General features: G+C 42.3%; 1 protein-coding gene across 1 annotated transcript in view; it reads left to right on the top strand.

Moving 5' to 3' along the window:
- The window catches only part of PIGU (phosphatidylinositol glycan anchor biosynthesis class U), a 114,442-nt gene that overhangs the window by 22,525 nt on the left and 71,873 nt on the right, over positions 1 to 20,044 (top strand). The window contains 4 exon segments of the mRNA NM_001280440.1: positions 6,437 to 6,496; positions 7,548 to 7,610; positions 13,779 to 13,888; positions 17,053 to 17,153. Coding sequence (NP_001267369.1) covers positions 6,437 to 6,496; positions 7,548 to 7,610; positions 13,779 to 13,888; positions 17,053 to 17,153 — 334 coding nt within the window.

The raw sequence follows: 20,044 nt of genomic DNA, 5'->3' as shown, positions 1-20,044 counted from the left end.
TTCTTGCTACCATGCTAACTTGTTCTCACTAAAAAGTCTGTCAATAACCTCTCAATGTTATAGGACACATTCGTGCATATGGTTTAGTGATGGGAAGAGGTGCTCCTCAGTCATCAGCACGGGCTCACTAAAACCAGGTCATGCACTTCCCTTCTGGTTCTGGTGGATTGGTGAACGGGCTTGCAGTAGCAGACCAACCTACCTGCCACGAACAACAAGAAAAGCAGGATGAATATGAAAAAAGGAAAAAAAAAAACCCACATCTGCTGGAAGGCATTGGAAAGTACCAAGATAAGCAGGACTCCAGGGATTAAGATCCCAGAGGGGAAAGTACAAAAAGTAATACGAACAGTCTGAGCTGCTTTGTCCTTGAAGCATTTACCAATTTGTAAGTGACACAGGTGGAGAAGCAGAACAGAAATTGGCTGGCTAGAGACCAAGAAGCTAAGCAGAGCTATTGGCAGTCTCAGGGTGCTGGGGAAATACAAATTGGAGTGCAGGACCAACCAAAATGACAAGGCTCTGGTAAAGGACTTGCCTTTAGGCTGGAACTTCTGAAGGACTACACTCTAGGAGTAAGGGTAGACCAATATAGACTAGTTTTACAAAGACTAAATCCAGCTTCAAATTAGCTCAATCCCTAAAGTGAAACAACTATATTGTAATTACCAGCTTAAAGAAATCTTTTCCAGAAGAAAATACCTTCATCCAAGCTGCTGTAGTTTGTCATACACAATGTCTGTCATTCAATAAAAAATTACCAACCATTGGCTGGGCATGGTGGCTCACAGCTGTAATCCCAGCACTTTGGGAGGCCGAGGCTGGCGGATCACCTGAGGTCAGGAGTTCAAAACCAACCTAAGCAACATAGTGAAACGCTGTCTCTACTAAAAATACAAAAATTAGCCAGGCATGGTGGTGCATGCCTGTAGTCCCAGCTACTCGGGAGGCTGAGGCAGGAGAATCACTTGATCCTGGGAGACAGAGGTTGCAGTGAGCCAAGATCACGCCACTGCATTCCCGACTGGATGACAGAATGAGACTCCTTCTCAAAAAAAAAAAAAAGAAAAGAAAAAAAGAAAAGGAAAAAAATTACCAAGCATAATAAGAGACAGAAAAAAATAGACAATAAAAACAGATTTACAGGTGATTTAGATATTGAAGTTATCAAACGACTTGGACTTTAAAATAGCTGTGATCAGCTGGATGCAGTGGCTCACGCTTGTAATCCCAGCACTTTGGAAGGCCAAGATGGGCAGATCACTTGAGGCCAGGAATTCAACCAGCCTGGCCAACATGGTGAAACCCTGTATCTACCAAAAATACAAAAAGTAGCTGGGTGTGGTGGTGTGTGCCTGTAGTTCCAGCTACTTGGGAGGCTGAGGTGGAAGGATCACTTGAGCCCAGGAGTTGGAGGTTGCAGTGAGCTGAGATTGTGCCGTTGCACTCCAGCCTGGGTGACAAAGTGAGACCCTTTCCCCCCTCCCAAAAAAGAAAAATAGCTATGATCAATGATTAATATGTTCAAGAAATAAATAACAGAATAATTTCACCAGGGTATGTAAAAAATGAATCAAATGGAAATTCTAGAAATAGAAAACATAATAAATTAAGAATGTAAGGCCAGGCGCGGTGGCTCATGCCTGTAATCCCAGCACTTTGGGAGGCCGAGGCGGGCGGATCACGAGGTCAAGAGATTGAGACCATCCTGGCCAACATGGTGAAACCCTGTCTCTACCAAAAATACAAAAAAGTAGCCAGGCATGGTGGCGGGCGCCTGTAGTCCCTGCTACTTGGGAGGCTGAGGCAGGAGAATGGCGTGAACCTGGGAGGCGGAGCTTGCAGTGAGCCGAGATCGCGCCACTGCACTCCAGCCTGGGTGACAGAGCGAGACTCCGTCTCAAAAAAAAAAAAAAAAAAAAATAGAATGTAATAGATGGGCCGGGCGCAGTGGCTTATGCCTGTAATACCAGCACTTTGGGAGGCCAAGGTGGGCAGATCACTTAAGGTCAGGAGTTCAAGACCAGCCTAGCCAACATGGTGAAACCCTGTTTCTACTAAAAATATAAAAATTAGGCAGGCGTGGTGGCATACGCCTGTAATCCCAGCTACTCGGGAGGCTGAGATGGGAGAATCGCTTGAACCTGGGCACTTGAACCTGGGAGGCGGAAGTTGCAGTGAGCCGAGATCACGCCACTGCACTTCAACCTGGGTGACAGAGCGAGACTCCGTCTCAAAAAAAAAAAAAAATGTATAGATGAATTTAGCAGCAGATTACACAAAGCTAAAGAGAAGATTAGCAATATGGAAGATAAAGTCTGTTGAAAATACCTAGATTCAAACTTGGAGAGAAAAGGATAGAAAACACAGAAAAAAAAAAAAAAAGTAAGAGATCTGAAACTTAGTAAAACAGCCCAAATTATACATCAGTGGAGTTCTAGAATGGGAGAAGAGACAGAACGAGGCAGAATCAGTATTTGAGGAGATTATGGATGAAATTTTTTTCGACATTTACTAAGATTTTTATTCAGGAAGCTCTATAAACCCAAGTAGGAGAAGGTCAAAGAAAAACATGTAATTTTGAACATAAGTTCAAAATAAAACAGACCGGGCGCGGTGGCTCACACCTGTAATCCCAGCACTTCGGGAGGCCAAGGCGGGCGGATCACGAGGTCAGGAGTTCGAGACCATCCTGACTAAGACAGTGAAACCCCATCTCTACTAAAAATATTAAAAATTAGCTGGGTGTGGTGGCACGTGCCTGTAGTCCCAGCTACTCGGGAGGCTGAGGCAGGAGAATTACTTGAACCCGGGAGGCGGAGGTTGCAGTGAGCTGAGATCGCGCCACTGCACTCCAGCCTGGGGACAGAGTGAGACTCCATCTCTAAATCAGTCAATCAGTCAATCAATCAGTCACATCTTAGGTCAGGTGCAGTGGCTCATGCCTGTAATCCTAACACTTTGAGAAGCTGAGGCAGGCGGATTGCTTGAGCCCAGGAGTTTAAGACCAGCTTGGGCAACATGGCAAAACTCTGTCTCTACAAAAAATACAAAAATTATCTGGGTGTGGTGGCGCACATCTGTAGTCTCACCTACTCAGGAGGGTAAGGTAGGGGGGTCACCTGAGTCTGGGAGGTCAAGGCTTCAGTGAGTCATGATCGTGCCACTGCACTCCTGCCTGGACGACAGAGTGAGACTTTGTTTCAGGAAAAAACCCCAAAAACAAAAACAAAAAATTTTGCATATAAGGACACAGAAAGCTGGAAAGTAAAATGACAGAAAAAACTGTATTATGCCGACAGCCCAAAGAGGCTGATGTAACTATACTATCAGATCAAGAATATTTTAAGACAAGAAAACTTACTAGAGATGAAGAGGATTATTTTATAATGATAAAAAGATCACTGCACCCAGAAGATATAGTAATTCTACATAGAACTGCATCTAATTACATAGCTCCAAAATATATAAAGCAAAAATGGCAGTCACAGTGGGGGATTTTTTTTTTTTTGAGACAGGGTCTCACTTTGTTGCCCAGGCTGGAGTGCAGTGGTACAAACAAGGCTCACTGCAGCCTCAGCCTCCCTGGGCTCAAGCAATTCTCCCAACTCAGCCTCCCAAGTAGCTTGGATTACAGGTGCATGCTACCTCACCCGGCTAATTTTTTAAATATTTTGTAGAGGCAGGGTTCCACTATGTTGTCCAGGCTGTTCTCAAATGCCTAGGCTTAAGTGATCCTCCCACCTCAGCCCCACAAAGTGCTGAGATTACAGGCATGAGCCACTGTGCCTGACTGGGAGATTTTTAACATACCTCTTTCAGTCAGTGAAAGAACAAACAGACCAAAAAAATCAATAAGGATGTAGAAGATTTGAACAAATCATTAGCAAACTGAGCCTGCATGTCATACATAGAATGATGCAACCATAGGTGTTAATATGCATATTCGAATGTACCTGCAGCACTTACCAAAGTTGACCATATAATGGACCGTTAAGCAAGTCACAACGCATTTTCAATGATTGCAGTCATATAGTGTATTTTCTATTACCACAGTAGAGTTAAGCCAGAAAGAAATTATAAAAATATAAAAAGAATGGGAGGCCGAGGCAGGCAGATCATGAGGTCAGGAGATCGAGACCAGCCTGGCCAACATAGTGAAACTAAAAATACAAAAAATACTAAAAATACAAAAAAAAATTAGGCCGGGCATGGTGGCTCACGCTTGTAATCCCAGCACTTTGGGAGGCCGAGGCGGGTGGATCACAAAGTCAGGAGTTTGAGACCAGCCTGGCCGAGATGGTGAAACCCCGTCTGTACTAAAAATACAAAAATTAGCCAGGTGCGGTGGCGCGCGGCTGTAATCCCAGCTACTTGGGAGGCTGAGGCAGGAGAATCGCTTGAACCCGGGAGGTGGAGGTTACAGTGAGCCGAGATTGTGCCACTGCACTCTAGCAACAGAGCAAGACTCTGTCTCAAACAAACAAAAAATGGCCGGGCACGGTGGCTCACACTTGTAATCTCAGCACTTTGGGAGGCCGAGGTGGGTGGATCACCTGAGGTCGGGAGTTCGAGACTAGCCTGACCAACATGGAGAAACCCCATCTCTACTAAAAATACAAAATTAGCCAAGCATGGTGGCTGAGGCAGGAGAATCGCTTGAACCCGGGAGGCGGAGGTTTGCGATGAGCTGAGATCGTGCCATTGCACTCCAGCATGAGCAACAAGAGCGAAACTCCGCCTCAAAATAAATATATAAATAACAAAAAAAATTAGCCGGGTGTGGTGGCAGGCACCTGTAATCCTAGCTACTGGGGAGGCTGAGGCAGGAGAATCATCTGAACCCTGGAGGTGGAGGATCTTGCAGCAAGCGAGATCCAGCCACTGCACACCAGCCCTGGCAACAGTGCGAGAGTCTGTCTCAAAAAAAAAAAAAAAAGAAAAGAAAACTCCTAAGTATTTGGAAATTGAACATGGTACATTTTAAAGTAGTCTCAAAGAAGAAATGTTACTGGAAGTTAGAATATATTTTCAACTAAATGATATTGAAGAAAATGGCTGGGCACAGTGGCTCCTGCCTGTAATGCCAGCAGTTCGGGAGTCTGAGCCAGGTGGATCACTTGAGGTTAGGAATTCCAGACCAGCCTGGCCAACATAGTGAAACCCAGTCTCTACTAAAAATACAAAAATTAGCTGGGCGTGGTGGCAGGCGCCTGTAATCCCAGCTACTTGGGAGGCTGAGGCAGGAGAATCACTTGAACCCAGGAGGCGGAGGTTGCTCTGAGCCAAGATCGTACCACTGCACTCCAGCCTGGGTGACAGAGCGAGACTCCATCTCAAAAAAATCCAACGTATCAAAACTCGTGTGATACAACTAAAGCCATACTCATAGGAAACTTTATTGCCTTAAACAATAAAAAATGAAATACTATGAACAATTTTGTCAGTAAGCTTGAAAATTTAGATGAAATGGACAAGTTCCTGGAAAAACACAACTTACCTAAATTGACAAAGTAAAAACAGCAAATCTGAATGTTTTATCTATGAAATAAATCGAATCTGTGATTTAAAATCTCTCAAAGAAAATCCAGGCAGAGATGGCTTCACAGTGAGTGAATTTTCCCAAATCTTTGAGGAAGAAATAACATTAATCTTTTCTGAACTAGTCTCAAGAAAATAAATAAAGAAAAAAATATTATACAAACTTATCAGAGAACAGAAGAAGCTCATTTTGTGAGTGAAATGGAATCAGCAATCTTGGTCTGTTGTGGAATTCCCCTCGGCTATTATATATGTCTTAGAACTACAATTCACCTCCTACCTTTAGTGTCTTGACTATATATTATTTATTTATTTATTTATTTATTTATTTTTGAGACGGAGTCTCGCTCTGTTGCCCACGCTGGAGTGCAGTGGCGCGATCTCGGCTCACTACAAGCTCTGCCTCCCGGGTTCACGCCATTCTTCTGCCTCAGCCTCCCTAGTAGTTGGGACTACAGGCGCCCACCACCACGCCCGGCTAATTTTTTTGTATTTTTAGTAGAGACGGGGGTTTCACCGTGTTAGCCAGGATGGTCTCCATCTCCTGACCTGGTGATCTGCCCGCCTCAGCCTCCCAAAGTGCTGGGATTACAGGCGTGAGCCACCGCACCTGGCCAGTGTGTTGACTATTCTTTAATGGTTATTTAACACATCAGATTTTACTTCCTTTACTCAATTCAACAGATAGTCCCAGCAGCACAAAATGGTCCGGCAGTACTAAATTATTCTCCCCTATAAGCACACCGGCCAGCTGGCGTAGAACAGTATTCCAGGAAGGAGAATACTAGCATAATAGTTTGCTGACATAATAGTTTTCTCCCCACTCTCTACTCTGGAAACTGATAATAGTAAGGTTTAACTTAATTTTTTTTACATGTCTGTTTTTTTTCTGCAGACTCCATTAATAATATACCTCTTTCATTTCCTAATTGACTATGCCGAATTGGTGTTTATGGTAAGTAACCTTCCATATAAAATTGATATGTATATATTTTTAAATTTTATGGTTTATTGTCTCTCTCTCTCTCTCTCTTTTTTTTTTTTTGAGATGGGGTCTCACTGTGTTGCCCAGGCTGGTCTTGGACTCCTGGACTTAAGTGGTCCTCCCATTTCAGCCTCCTCAGCTGCTGGGACTATGGACACATGACACAGTGCCCGGCTTGTCATCTTGTGTTTAAGAAAAAAACAAAAAACAAAAAACATAGGAACTCAGGAGTTTCTCAGAAAATAAAAGCAAAAACTTATGTCTTTACTTTGAATTCATGGAACTGTGGCAGTATTATGGAAGTGTGAGGAATAGTTTCTGATGTGTAACCAGTTCCAAATACTTACTCTTTTTAGAATTTGGTTTCTGGACTATATATAGTCTTGAATTTTCTAGCTCTGAGATTCTATGATTGGCTTTAATTGTGAAGCCGGCGTGGAGGGCATTCTGAATTTGTCCTAAGCATTTTGCCAAGAGATTCTGTGAGTCATTATGGAAGAAGAGGACACAGGCTTGAGGCTTTCAGGGACGAGAAGCTTCAGAATTGGGATGACAGGTCTATGTTTTGAGAGCATAGCAATTTGAAACACTTGTCTGGGATTGAAAATTTGAGTCAAGAAATACCCAGGAAGCCCACTGAGGTCTTCCTTAGTAATTATAACAAACTCTATTTATTGAGGACCTACTGTGTGCTAGGCACTTGACATACATCAGGCATGCAAAGCAGTGGGTATTATTTCCATTTTACAAAAAACATAAGTATCTTGCAATTCTAGAGCAGATATGGGCCACTAAACTGAAGTGAACCTAGATGGGTCCTGATCCTCAGGGATTTCCAGTTCACCCTGCCTGAATGGGCCTTATCTTTGGGTAGTCAAAGTGAGGGTTGAAGTTCTACCTGATTGTAAGAGTCCAGTACTTGGTAGTCCATCACTATCTCAAAACTCCAAGCCCTAGTAGCACTCTAGTACTCTTACACTTACTGTGTTCCATTTCCTATTATTTCTCTTTCTTTTGACAGATAACTGATGCACTCACTGCTATTGCCCTGTATTTTGCAATCCAGGACTTCAATAAAGTTGTGGTAAGTAGTTTGTGGGTGGAGCAAAGCTGGTGGAATTTGGTAACCTTCTGGTCTTTGTTATTACAAAGATCTTATACTTAAGGATCCAGCTGCTTTAAAGTGCTAGGAAGTGATGGTGAAACTTCTGGCCTGTTCAGCCAGCTCTGGAATGATCAACCCCAAACCCACAAGACAGCTTTACTAACAGATAAAGAAGGGCCAGCTTCATCTATGTAGCTTATTAATAACTATTAATATCCACATACCTGTGCAAGTTCAGACTTCTGGAGTAGTGCTGAACAACAGTTATATTACCTGTCGTTAATGAGGACCCTTAAAAATCTTCTAGTCTTTCACCAGTCTTTTTTTTTTTTTTTTTTTTGCATAGGAAGATAAATACAGCTTTTAAGTCACTGTTATGCCTATCTGAGGTAAAATTGGATTCTCAATGTCATTTCTGTCTCCCTGCAGAAAGTAATCTTAATTGGAAAATTTGGCATGTATTAAATGCCTGATATAAACTTCAGTCTTAATCCATATGTAATAGCCAAGGAGAATTGCATAGTGGGACCATTCTTCTTTTCCTGGGGTCTGAGAAAGTTAACAGATTAACCATGTGTACTACCCATGTAGTTAAATGGCTACAACACTCCTTGATTGGCTGGGAGCCACTGAGAGAGAAGATTTAGGCTGGGGTGAAGTAAGGCTGCATCTCATTGGCATTGTCTGTTTGTGGTTCATTTTAGCTTTTGTTACTAATAAAACCAGAAATAGCAGTGTGCTTTTCTGTGTCACTGGTCATCAGTGACAGATGAAGCTGGTGAATTCTAGAATTTTAGACTTTAGAGAGATTTTTAAAAATATCTAGACTGAGGGTTCTTAACTTGGGGTTCATTTATAGCCTTAATGGGCCTATAAAACCGTGGAAATGGTATGAAGAATTATATGTGTGTGTGCGTATATCATTGTTTCCAAGAGTTCATAGCTGTTATTGGTGTGTGGTCTTTGACTCTTCCTCTAAAATTAAGAACTATATTTTAGGGACTTAGTATCACCAAGACCAGGGAGTATATATCTTAAACTAATGGAGCATATCTTGAAAACTTTAGGGGCTGAGATGAAATGCTTTAACAGGATTCTCTTGAGGGCCGTAGATGAAATAATTGGGCATGGGTTTCATAAGCTGAGGAATTCAGAGATGAATTAGCAGTGACTATTCTCTTCTCCGAAATAGGTTGGGTAGGTAGACAGTCTCTACCAATAATACAAAAATTAGCCAAGTGTGATGGCGTGCACCTGTAATCCCAGCTACTTGGGAGGCTGAGGCATAAGAATCAATTGAACCCGGGTGGTGGAGATTGGAGTGAGCCAAGATCGCGCCACTGTACTCCAGCCTGGGCAACAGAGTGAAACTTTTTGAAAGTGAATCTCCAAAAAAAAAAAAAAAAAAAAAGACTAGGGAAAAAATAAACTTGTGTGTGTGCATATATATATATATATAATATATATATATGAGATATATGTGTGTGTGCATATATATATATGAGATATATATATGTGTGATATAGATATGAATAGCTGAGGCAGGATTGGTAGCTTTCATCTAAGACCACAGTTACCCAGATCTTTATAACCAAAATGTAAAACTGAACTGTGTTTTAATGAAAGTTGATTAGATGCTAATGCCATATGTATTTTTTTTTTCCTGCTTAATTCTCATCAAAAAACCTCTCACACTCCCTAGTTAAAACAATTTTTTGCTTAAGACCAGCCTGGGCAACATAGTGGGACCCTGTCTCTACAAAAAATTCTTTAAAAAATTAGCCAGGAGTGGTGGTATGTGCCTGTAGGCCCAGCTACTCTGGAGACTGAGACAGGAGGATGGCTTGAGCATGGGAGGTCAAGGCTGCAGTGAGCTGTGGTCATGCCACTGCACTCCTGCCTGAGTGACAGAGTGAAACACTGTCTCAAAACAAAACAGTTTTTAATGGTAGGGTTAGTTTATGAGGAAGCAATGAAACTAGGTTTCAGTTAATTGCCTAACAAAGTCAGGCTTCAATGTCAATAGGAGAGATGCCTTTAATTTAGAGCACCAATAATTTGTTTGTTATTTCTGAGTTTATTTGGAAATATATAGAGATTTTTGGGTTTTTTTCTTTGCATGATTTAAAGAGGGAGAGAGAAAGCCAAACGGTGTTGTCAATACCCTGGTTTTTAGTGCACCAAGACATTCTGTTATTACCAAGACTGAAGTAAAATTTGGAATGTTTTTGTTTTTCCACTTTTAGAGTTCAGACTATTAGAACATTAGGTTTCTTCATCAGAATAGAAGTTTTATGTATGCTCTGTCAAAAATTAACTCATTTTAAATGGCAGATTTTGATGATACTAACATACTACTGTTGATTTAGGTAGGATAGCAGCATGTCTTCCTCTAAATCTTCTTCCCTTTGTCAGAAGGGTTCATATCGCATAGTCTGGGAAGTATTTAAATCTTGGTGGGATTTGAGTCTTTTTATCCTTGGTAATGAAACTATGTCTACACACAGATGCATCTGGGAGAACTATAGGGCAGAGAGGGGACTGCACCCCCACCCCCCTCCAGCTGTTAGCCTGCGGACTGAATGCTGATGGTGACCAGTTGGTTATCATGACATTTTACATCTATCTCACTTGACAAAAACAGTGTTAATCTAGTCTGTCCTTTGCTGAGATGGTGCTTCTTGTTTGGAACTCAGAATTTATGTTAAGAGAGCTGCAGGTGGTTTGATAATGGATGATAAAAACCTGTGTCCCCTTAATATGATTAGAGGGTTGTAAATTTGGAGGCTAGGCTCCTGAATTTGGAATGTGCTGAGGCTAACAGTTGGAGAGGAGTAGGGACAGGGGTGGAGTGTTTCCTCTCCCCGACCCCACCATAGTTTTTGGGGATGCAAATGAACGTAGATGCAGCTTCAATGATTAGAAAAAGCCCTTTATAGCCGGGCGCTGTGGCTCACGCCTGTAATCCCAACACTTTGGGAGGCTGAGGCAGGCAGATCACGAGGTCAGGAGTTCAAGACCAGCCTGGTGAAACTCCAGCCTGGTCAGGAGTTTCAACGTAGTGAAAGCCCGTCTCTACTAAAAATACAAAAATTAGCCGAGCGTGGTGGTGGGCGCCTGTAATCCCACCTACTCGGGTGGCTGAGGCAAGAGAATCACTTGAACCTGGGAGGCGGAGGTTGCATTGAGCTGAGATCGCAACACTGCACTCCATCCTGGTGACAGAGCAAGACTCTGTCTCCAAAAAAAAAAAGCCCTTTATTTGAAGTAGGGGAATTATGTCCTTGCAAAACCTATCTTTCAAGGGACAAGGAAAGGGCTGTATAGAGGAGTGGGTGGAAGGAAAGGAAGACTCTACCCTGGAGATTTTTAAAAATTAAAACATTTTGATTTTTTAATATAACTTACATATGGAAAAGCATACCATCTGTCTACAAGCTGATTAGTGATCACAAAGGTAAGATATCCAGGTCACTACCCTTCACATCACTTTTAATCTCTCCTGTCATTGTTTTAAATCTTATCATTGTCAAGACTAATGAATGTATCTAGAAATATTGATCATCAGATTTTAATATATACCCTAACTTCATTTTATACTTATATTTTCTTAAGGTGTGTGTGTGTGTGTGCGTGCACACATGTGTGTATAATTTTAAAAATCCATTGATTTTAGCCACTTTCCTGTCTCTAGCTGGATGCAATAGGGATTTTTAAAAGGGATTTTGTCTACACTTAGGAGAGCTGATATTGGGCCTATGAGGAGAGCCATAATAGTGCCTGTGCTGCTGAAATTGAGGGAGACTAGAAAGCTGAGAATGTGGGGATTGCTGATCTGTGTGCCTTCCCACCTGGAGACTCCTTTCAGAAGATCTTTCTGTTTTAAAGTATTTGAGAAGATTGTGGTTATAAGGAAGTACTTCCATTGCTGGCACAGTGTCACCTTTGCCCAGGATGTACACATCCCGGGTAGTTGCCTCTTTCTCTCAGTGCAGCCCTGCTGGCTGGCTTCCAGCCTGGGGAATGAGGTCTGCATTCCCACCTGTCTGTCTGGCTGCCCCTGGATGAACTCTGTTCCTTTCTCACAGCCTTCTTTGTGGCTCTCACCCACTCCAGGTGGCCTTGTTTTTGCTGCAGAACTCTAGACCTCTTAGCTAGTGAGGCCTCCTTCCTTCTACCACTGCTGCAGCTGTCCTCACTAAGCATTTGATTGCTGAGCCAGCCCCCTTCTCTGTGATAAAAGCACCTTGGTTTATATTTTGTCCTTTTAATTAAACAACCCCAGCTGTGAATGGCACCATAAATCTTACTGATAATTCCCACCGCTTAACTTGGACTCTGCCAACTGTGAGAAGAACAGAGATGATCAAAGGGAGGTTTTTGAAGTTTGTTGCAGGTTTTCAGATTAAGCCTCTACCTAAACCTGTGCAAGTTTAAACTGAAAGATGGTCTTCTAAAAATATTTTTTGGTTAATTTTTTTTTAATTTTGAAAGACCTAAGACATGCAAAAATAGATAAAGCATAGTACATACTTTTGAACCTATTTTTGGGCTGAAAAAAATTTACTCCTACAGCTCTCTCTCTCTCTCATACTTTCATCTCCCTATTTCTCCTCCTACCCAGTACCACTGTTCTGAATCTAGTGGTTATCATCCACACACATGGCCTTGACTTTTAGTATATATGTTACTAAATAACACATAGTATTATTTTTTATTTTTATTTTTTTTGAGACGGAGTCTTGCTCTGTCGCCCAGGCTGGAGTGCGGTGGTATAATCTCGGCTCACTGCAAGCTCCGCCTCCCGGGTTCACGCCATTCTCCTGCCTCAGCCTCCCGAGTAGCTGGGACTACAGGTGCCCGCCACCACGCCCGGCTAATTTTTTGTATTTTTAGTAGAGACGGGGTTTCACCATGTTAGCCAGGATGGTCTCGATCTCCTGACCTTGTGATCTGCCTGCCTCGGCCTCCCAAAGTGCTGGGATTACAGGCATGAGCCACCATGCCTGGCCCCCAACACATAGTATTATTTTACATGCTTTTAACTTCATGTAAATGTCACAATGCAGTATATTTTCTAGTGTGATCTGCTTTTTACATCATTAAATTTTTAATCCTTCACAGTTAAGCACAGCTATCTTGGCTCCTCTGAAATACTGTTTTCTAATAGATAGCAGCATTGATTTTATATTGTCTAAATGAGATTCTTTGATCATTAAATCAACAGGGCCACCGATTTTGGTTTGAGAGGCTTTCTCATCTATATTCTGACCCATGTTTGCTTATAAGATTGCCTACCTTTCTTTCACTCTGGAACACACCCATGAACTTGTTAGGACACACCAGCGGAAGGCAAGAGCTTTCCACCCCCATCCCACTCCCTATTAACTATCCAGCTGCCCACCCACACCCAGCTTTCCTCCTCTTGATCATCATGGCCATTCTACACCTCCTCTGTGGAAGTAAAACATAACCCAAGATCCTGTGACATTTGGGATCATTCTACCTTGCTTGACAATACTTCTTCATGGATGGAACTTTGGAGTCTTTAGGCCACTGATGATAACTCTTCAAATGGCTATGAACTTTGCTTTGCCAGCAAGTCATTCATTTAGCCATTCAACAGATATTTATTGTTTGTCCACTGTGCCAGGTGTTAGGCATACATGGTAAGCAAATAAACATGGTCCCTGCCCTCATGGAACTCTTAGTCTAATGAGGGAGACAGACATTAGTCAATCATATAAATAAGTGAAAAAGTTACTAACTGTGAACATATGTGAAAGAACATATATAACAGGGGGATTTTACCTGGATGTGGGATGGTGAGGGAAAGTGTGCCTTCCTAAGGAAATGATGATTTAACTGAGATATAAGGACCGTGTGGGAGTTAACTAGGGAAAGAGAAGAAGAAATTATTCCAGGTCAAATGCAAAGTTGTGGGAAAAGGAGGGACACAGCATGTTCATGGTGCTGGAACCCAGAAAGGGGATGGGGAGGGCCGAGTGTGAGATGAGCCTGGAGAGGTAGGGCCAGACCAGGCAGGGCCATGTGGGCCTTGGAAAGGACTTTTGTCTTCAGCATAAAAACAATGGGAAGTGAATTGTTTCATGTGTTTTATCTTTTCCTTTTTTTTTTTTTTTCTAGTTTAAAAAGCAGAAACTCCTCCTAGAACTGGACCAGTATGCCCCAGATGTGGCCGAACTCATCCGGACCCCTATGGAAATGCGTTACATCCCTTTGAAAGTGGCCCTGTTGTAAGTATTCCCTGACAAAACAGGCTTAGTGCCAACAAATGCGAGGAAAATCTGATGAGACTTTCCCATGTTGTTTGTTGTATTTTTGGAGATTTGCAATCTTAGTCATCAAGTATTTGCTGTAGTTCTGTTGCACAACTGGGCTCTGTTGTTCTGGCCAGCAAAAGAGACAGAGCCATTCTGTCTCTCTTGGGACAAAGACTCACACAGGGCTGTGTACAATCAAACCCTTCACAAATGCTTTTTGACTCCATGCTGATCTGGGTTCCAGCCTACTTATAACCAGTGTTTCTAAAGTTCTTCAATTGTGATGTATGGATTGAATAAAAGTTTGGTTTTTATGTGGCTGCCATTTCAAGCAGCTCTTATGTTTCGTGTACAGTATAGTCCCCCATTTGTAGCTTATAAAACTGAAGTGCCAAACAGATGCATTCCAGCTGGGTGACCCATGTGGAAGACTGGAACTTACTGAGGCTCTATGAAAGAATTCTCTAGGGAGTACCCAGTGCTACCATTAAGTTGTACTCTTTTGGGTTATTCCCATTTATCTTCCTGAGATAGGCAAATGTGAATAATTATTCAATCCACTAATAGTCATTGAATATTAATAATATACCAGTTTCTAGGGATATACAGTAAACAAGACAAACAAGTTTCCTCGTGGAAAAACACGCCCTTAGAACTTCAGAATTAGAAGGGGCCTTGTGAGACTAGTTTACTCAACCTTCTGCCTTGTGTGTGGATTTCCTATTCCCTATTAGATGTCTATGCAGCTGCTTCTTGAACGTCACCTGCTATTTAGAAATGGCTTTTTTTTCTTCCCACCAAATAGTTTTGGACTATCAGTTCTAATCTATGTATTTCAGAAATATTGGTGGGATCTACCTTAATAGAACCAGAAATTTAGCAACTTTATGAATCTCTTATGGACTTATATGTGTCCTGGGGGTAGCTTTGTAATAGCAGCAGCTGTTTCTTTAAAGATTATGTAACAAGCCTGTCTGTAATTGCTGAAAAAAACCGCCAGCAATTTCTAGGCCTTTGGCTGTAGAACTGCTAATCTCACAGTCGTGGGAGGTATTGGATTTAAGGTCTTTATTTGTGAATAATAATCATCATCTCTTCCTGAGACACTGGCATGTTTCTTCCTATCTGATAACCAGAATTATGTAACTAGTCTACCTTTTCACTTTCTCTGCCAGGAAACTCAGAGCCGAATTTGTAGCTGATTACTATAGTGCTGTAGAATATCCATTTGGTGGTCCTTCCATTGCCTTCACTGTCTCCTTTTATTTATGTTTTCCTTGCTCTTGATTATTTATTTATTTATTTGAGACGGAGTCTTGCTCTGTTGCCCAGGCTGGAGTGCAGTGGTGCAATCTCGGCTCACTGCAACCTCTACCTCCTGGGTTCAAGCAATTCTCCTGCCTCAGCCTCCCGAGTAGCTGGGACTACAGGTAGCCGCCACCACGCCTGGATATTTTTTTGTACTTTTAGCAGAGACGGGGTTTCACCATGTTGGCCAGGCTGGTCTTGAACTCCTGACCTCAAATGATCCACCCACCTCGGCCTCCCAAAGTGCTGGGATTACAGGCATGAGTTATTGCTCCTGGCTGATTCTTTATTTCTATTTGTACTTTGCTATTATTTTTTATTATCTGTTCTTTGTTGTTTTGAGATGGAGTCTCACTCTGTCACCCAGGCTGGAGTACAGTGGTACAGTCACGGCTCACTGCAGCCTCTACCTCCTGGACTGAAGTGATTCTCCCACCTCAGCCTCCCAAGTATCTGGGACTACAGGTGTGTACTACCATGCCTGGCTAAGGGTTTTTTTGTGTTTTTTTTTTTAGTAGAGACAGAGTCTCGCCATGTTGGCTAGGCTGGTCTCGAACTCGAGCTCAAGTGATCCACCCACCTTGGCCTCCCAAAGTGCTGGGATTACAGGTGTGAGTGAGCCACCATGCCTAGCCTATTTTTTATTATCTGTTCTCTTTTTTTTTTTTTGAGACTGAGTTTCACTCTTGTTGCCCAGGCTGGAGTGCAATGGCGTCATCTCGGTTCACTGCAACCTCAGCCTCCCGGGTTCAAGCGATTCTCCTGCCTCAGGCTCCCGAGTAGCTGGGATTACAGGCATGTGCCACCACGCCTGGCCAATTTTGTATTTTTAGTAGAGGCAGGGTTTCTCCATGTTGGTCAGGCTGGTCTCAAACTCCCGACCTCAGGTGATCTGCCTGTGTCGGCCTCCCAAAGTGCTGGGATTACAGGCGTGAGCCACTGCTCCCGGCTTGTTCTCATTTTAGCTGCCTCAAATCCTTTGTGGAAGCAGGATAGAAATAAATACAAACAATTTGTTATGGCTATCTAAGATTTCCCTACTCACAAGCATTTCGAATTCATTTTCTCAGTTCATTCCTTCCCATCTCAGGAAAACACTAGGTGTTTCAGCTTATTAACTCCTTCCTAGTGAGGGTCCAGATGTCCTTTGAAGTTCTGTAACACTTGACTTGTTGAGCTCAGTAGATATTTATTCTGTCCTTGGGGTCTGGCTCAGTGGATTCTGTTTAACTGCCAAGAAGGCTACATCTAAGCTGCTTTAACTCTTGGATTGGCATGACCTGTGTCAGGGCTTAGGAGCCTGACTGAGGAAAATGTACTTTCCTGGTTCTCAGAGGTAAATGTAGCTATTCTTGAGATATGTGGCTCTGTGGGAATTGGTAGAATTTTATCATTTTTTGAAATCTGAAATAGTAAAAAGAACATTTATAGAGCTAGAAAGACCTGATTTTGGATGTATTTATTAGTTTGTGAGATTTTGGGCAAGTCGCTTTACCATTGAGACTCAGCTGCTTCTTGAATGTCACCTGCAAATGTTTCCTCATCTGCAAAACTGGAATGATGTTATTGCGAGTTACAGGATCTCTGTGATGATTAAATACAACAGTTTTCCATATACCCTATAGAACAGAATAGGCAGTCCATGTTCAGTACCTTTTACTTATCAGCCTCACCCCCCACTCTATTCTCTTTTATTTGGGGGAACTCATTTCTGAGAAGCTGCCTTCCTTTGCGTAAGCTTTTAATAAATCTCTTGGAACTTCCTTGCTGTAATGGCGAGGGCTCCTTTGTCAGGATTACTAATGCCAAATATGTTTGTTCTTCCCCAGCTATCTCTTAAATCCTTACACGATTTTGTCTTGTGTTGCCAAGTCTACCTGTGCCATCAACAACACCCTCATTGCTTTCTTCATTTTGACTACGATAAAAGGTAAGGCCCTGAAAGGAGAGTACAAAGGTCAGTCCCTGATTTATGCAAGATTTTGCAACACTTGTGCTGTGGTTTTGTTTTGTTTTTTTTTAATGCAACACTTAAAAACATTTTTAAAAATTACACAAGTAATACAAGATTATTTAGAAAATGTAGTCATGGCAAGAGAAAAAAATTAAAACATCTTGAAAACTTAACTTCTCAGACAGTCACTGTTAACATAGCTTTAAAAAAAAGTTCTAGGCCAGGTGTGGTGGCTCATACCTGTAATCTCAGCACTTTGGGAAGCCGAGGCAGGAAGATCACTTGAGCCCAGAAGATTAAGACCAGCCTGGGGAACATAGCAAGAGCTTGTCTCTGCAAAACATAAAAAAATTAGCCTGGCACAGTGGCATGTACCTGTAGTCCCAACTACTTGGGAGGCTGAGGCAGGAGGATTGCTTGAGCTTGCAAGTTTGAGGCTGCAGTGAGCTGTGATCATGCCACTGCACTCCAGCCTGGGTGACAGAGTAAGACCTTATCTCTTAAAAAAAATTAAAAAAGGTTCTAAAAGGCTTATGATTAGAATAGCAGCCTTCCTCTTTCTTCCCACCCCTAGTTCAACTTCTTTGAAGCAACTACTTTCTGGCTTTTGCTAGTATTCCATATTTCTAAATAAGACCTTATATTATATTTCCTGAATTATAAATTTTAGACATTATTTGTTGCACTCCCATCATGGACAGTGATAAAGATTTAGCTCTTTGGGGCCAGGTGCAGTGGCTCACTCCTATAATCCCAGCACTTGGAGGCCAAGGCGGTTGGATTGCCTGAGATCAGGAGTTTGACCAGTCTTGCCAACATGGTGAAACCCCATCGCTACTAAAAATAGGAAAAAAATTAGCCGGGTGTGGTGGTGTGCGCCTGTAATCCCAGCTACTCAGGAGGCTGAGGCAGGGGAATGGTTTGAGCCAGGTAGGTGGAGGTTGCAGTGAGCTGAGATCTCGCCACTGCATTCCAGCCTGGGTGACAGAGCAAGACTCCATCTCAAAAAAAAAAAAAAATTTAGCTCTTTGGTACCAATATCCCCTTTTCCCCTTTGCCTGATTTTCCTGTAGTAGTTACACCATGGTTTCTTGTTTGTTTGTTTTGTTTTTTCTTGTTTTGTTTTTGAGACGGGGTCTCACTCTGTCACTCAGGGCTAGAGTGCAGTGGCAGTCATGGCTCACGGAAGCCTTGACCTCCCCAGCTCAGGTGATCCTCCCACTTCAGCCTCCTGAGTAGCTAGGACTACAAGCACCCTCCATCATGCCTGGCTAATTTTTGTATTTTTTATAGAGACAGGGTTTTGCCATGTTGCCCAGGCTGCTGTCGAATTCCTGGACTTAAGCGATCCACCCTCCTTGGCCTCCCAAAGTGCCAGGACTATAAGCATGAACCACCACACCTGGTCAACATCATAGTTTTTATTGAATCAGTATCAGCACCTATATTTTACAACACTGTATGTGTTATTCCACTGCTGGGCAAAGTAGTAACTATGACTACTTTTTTCTTCCATGTACTACCTTTTATTTTTCCTGGGGTTAATAATTGTCTTTTATTGCTTGTTTGGTTTTTTGCTTAGTTCGTGGGTGCCAATCACTGTTTTATTCCCTGGTTGCTCCACTAGATCTGTCAAGTACCTAACAATGTTCTTTTTTTTTTTTTTTTTCCTTTTAACAACACTTAAACACATCAAATAGTTTGTAGGTTTTATTGTTTTTCTGGAGATTTTTCTCACACATCTTTTATCCTACCCCAGTCTGTCCTGGTTGTTCTCTGGGCCTGGTATAAAGCTGTCATACTGGAACTTAACTTCATAAATCTCCTGTTCTGTATCCCTCCTCTCCTGGAGTTCCTTCTCTTTTTTATTGATTTTTTTCTGTTTTTCTGAAGTACTTTCTCAGTAGTTGTCTAAGAAAGGGTGTATGAAGGCTGGGCGCAGTGGCTCACACCTGTAATCCCAGCACTTTGGGAGGCCGAGGCGGGTAGATCACGAGGTCAGGAGTTCAAGACCAGCCTGGTCAAGATGGTGAAACCCCATCTCTACTAAAAACAAAAAATTAGCTGGGCGTGGTGGTGGGCACCTGTAATCCCAGCTACTTGGGAGGCTGAGGCAGAGAATTGCTTGAACCTGGGAGGCAGAGGTTGCAGTGAGCCAAGATCGTGCCACTGCACTCCAGCCTGGGCGACAGAGTGAGACTCCATCTCAAAAAAAAAAAAAGGGTATATGAGATATATATTTTGAGTTATTCTATGTCTAAAAAATATCTTTATTCTGGTTTAGCACCAAATTAATAGTTGGGTAGGATTAAGAATTTTAGACTCGAATAACTTTTCCTTTAGAATTTTGAAGGCATTGCTTCATTGTCTTCTAGTATCTTGGTAGCTATTGAGCAGTTTTATGGTCATGGATATAACCCAGTTTTTTTTTCCTGAAATATTTAATATCTTCTGGCCAGGCACAGTGGCTCAAGCCTGTAATCCTAGCACTTTGGGAGGCTGAAGCAGGAGGATCTCTTGAGCCTAGGAATTTGAGACCAGCCTGGGCAACGTAGTGAGACCTCATCTTTACAAAAAATAAGCAAAATTAGCCAGGTGTGGTGGCACGCGCCTATAGTCCTAGCTACTTGGGTGGCTGAGGCAGGAAGGTCACTTGAGCCCAGGAGGTTAAGGCTACATTGAGCCAAGTTAGTGACACTGCACTGTAGCCTGGGCAACAGAGCAAGACCCTGCCTCAAGAAAAGGAGAAGAAAACACGGTGAAACCCCGTCTCTACTAAAAAAAAAAAAAAAAAAAATATATATATATATATATATATAAAATTAGCCGGACATGGTGGCTGGCACCTGTAGTCCCAGCTACTCAGA

Source organism: Pan troglodytes, chromosome 21 (genome assembly GCF_028858775.2).
Source record: "Pan troglodytes isolate AG18354 chromosome 21, NHGRI_mPanTro3-v2.0_pri, whole genome shotgun sequence".
In the NCBI taxonomy this organism is placed as follows: Eukaryota; Metazoa; Chordata; class Mammalia; order Primates; family Hominidae; genus Pan; species Pan troglodytes.
The sequence above is the reverse complement of the archived record's forward strand: the minus strand, read 5'-3'. Positions and strand labels throughout refer to the sequence as shown.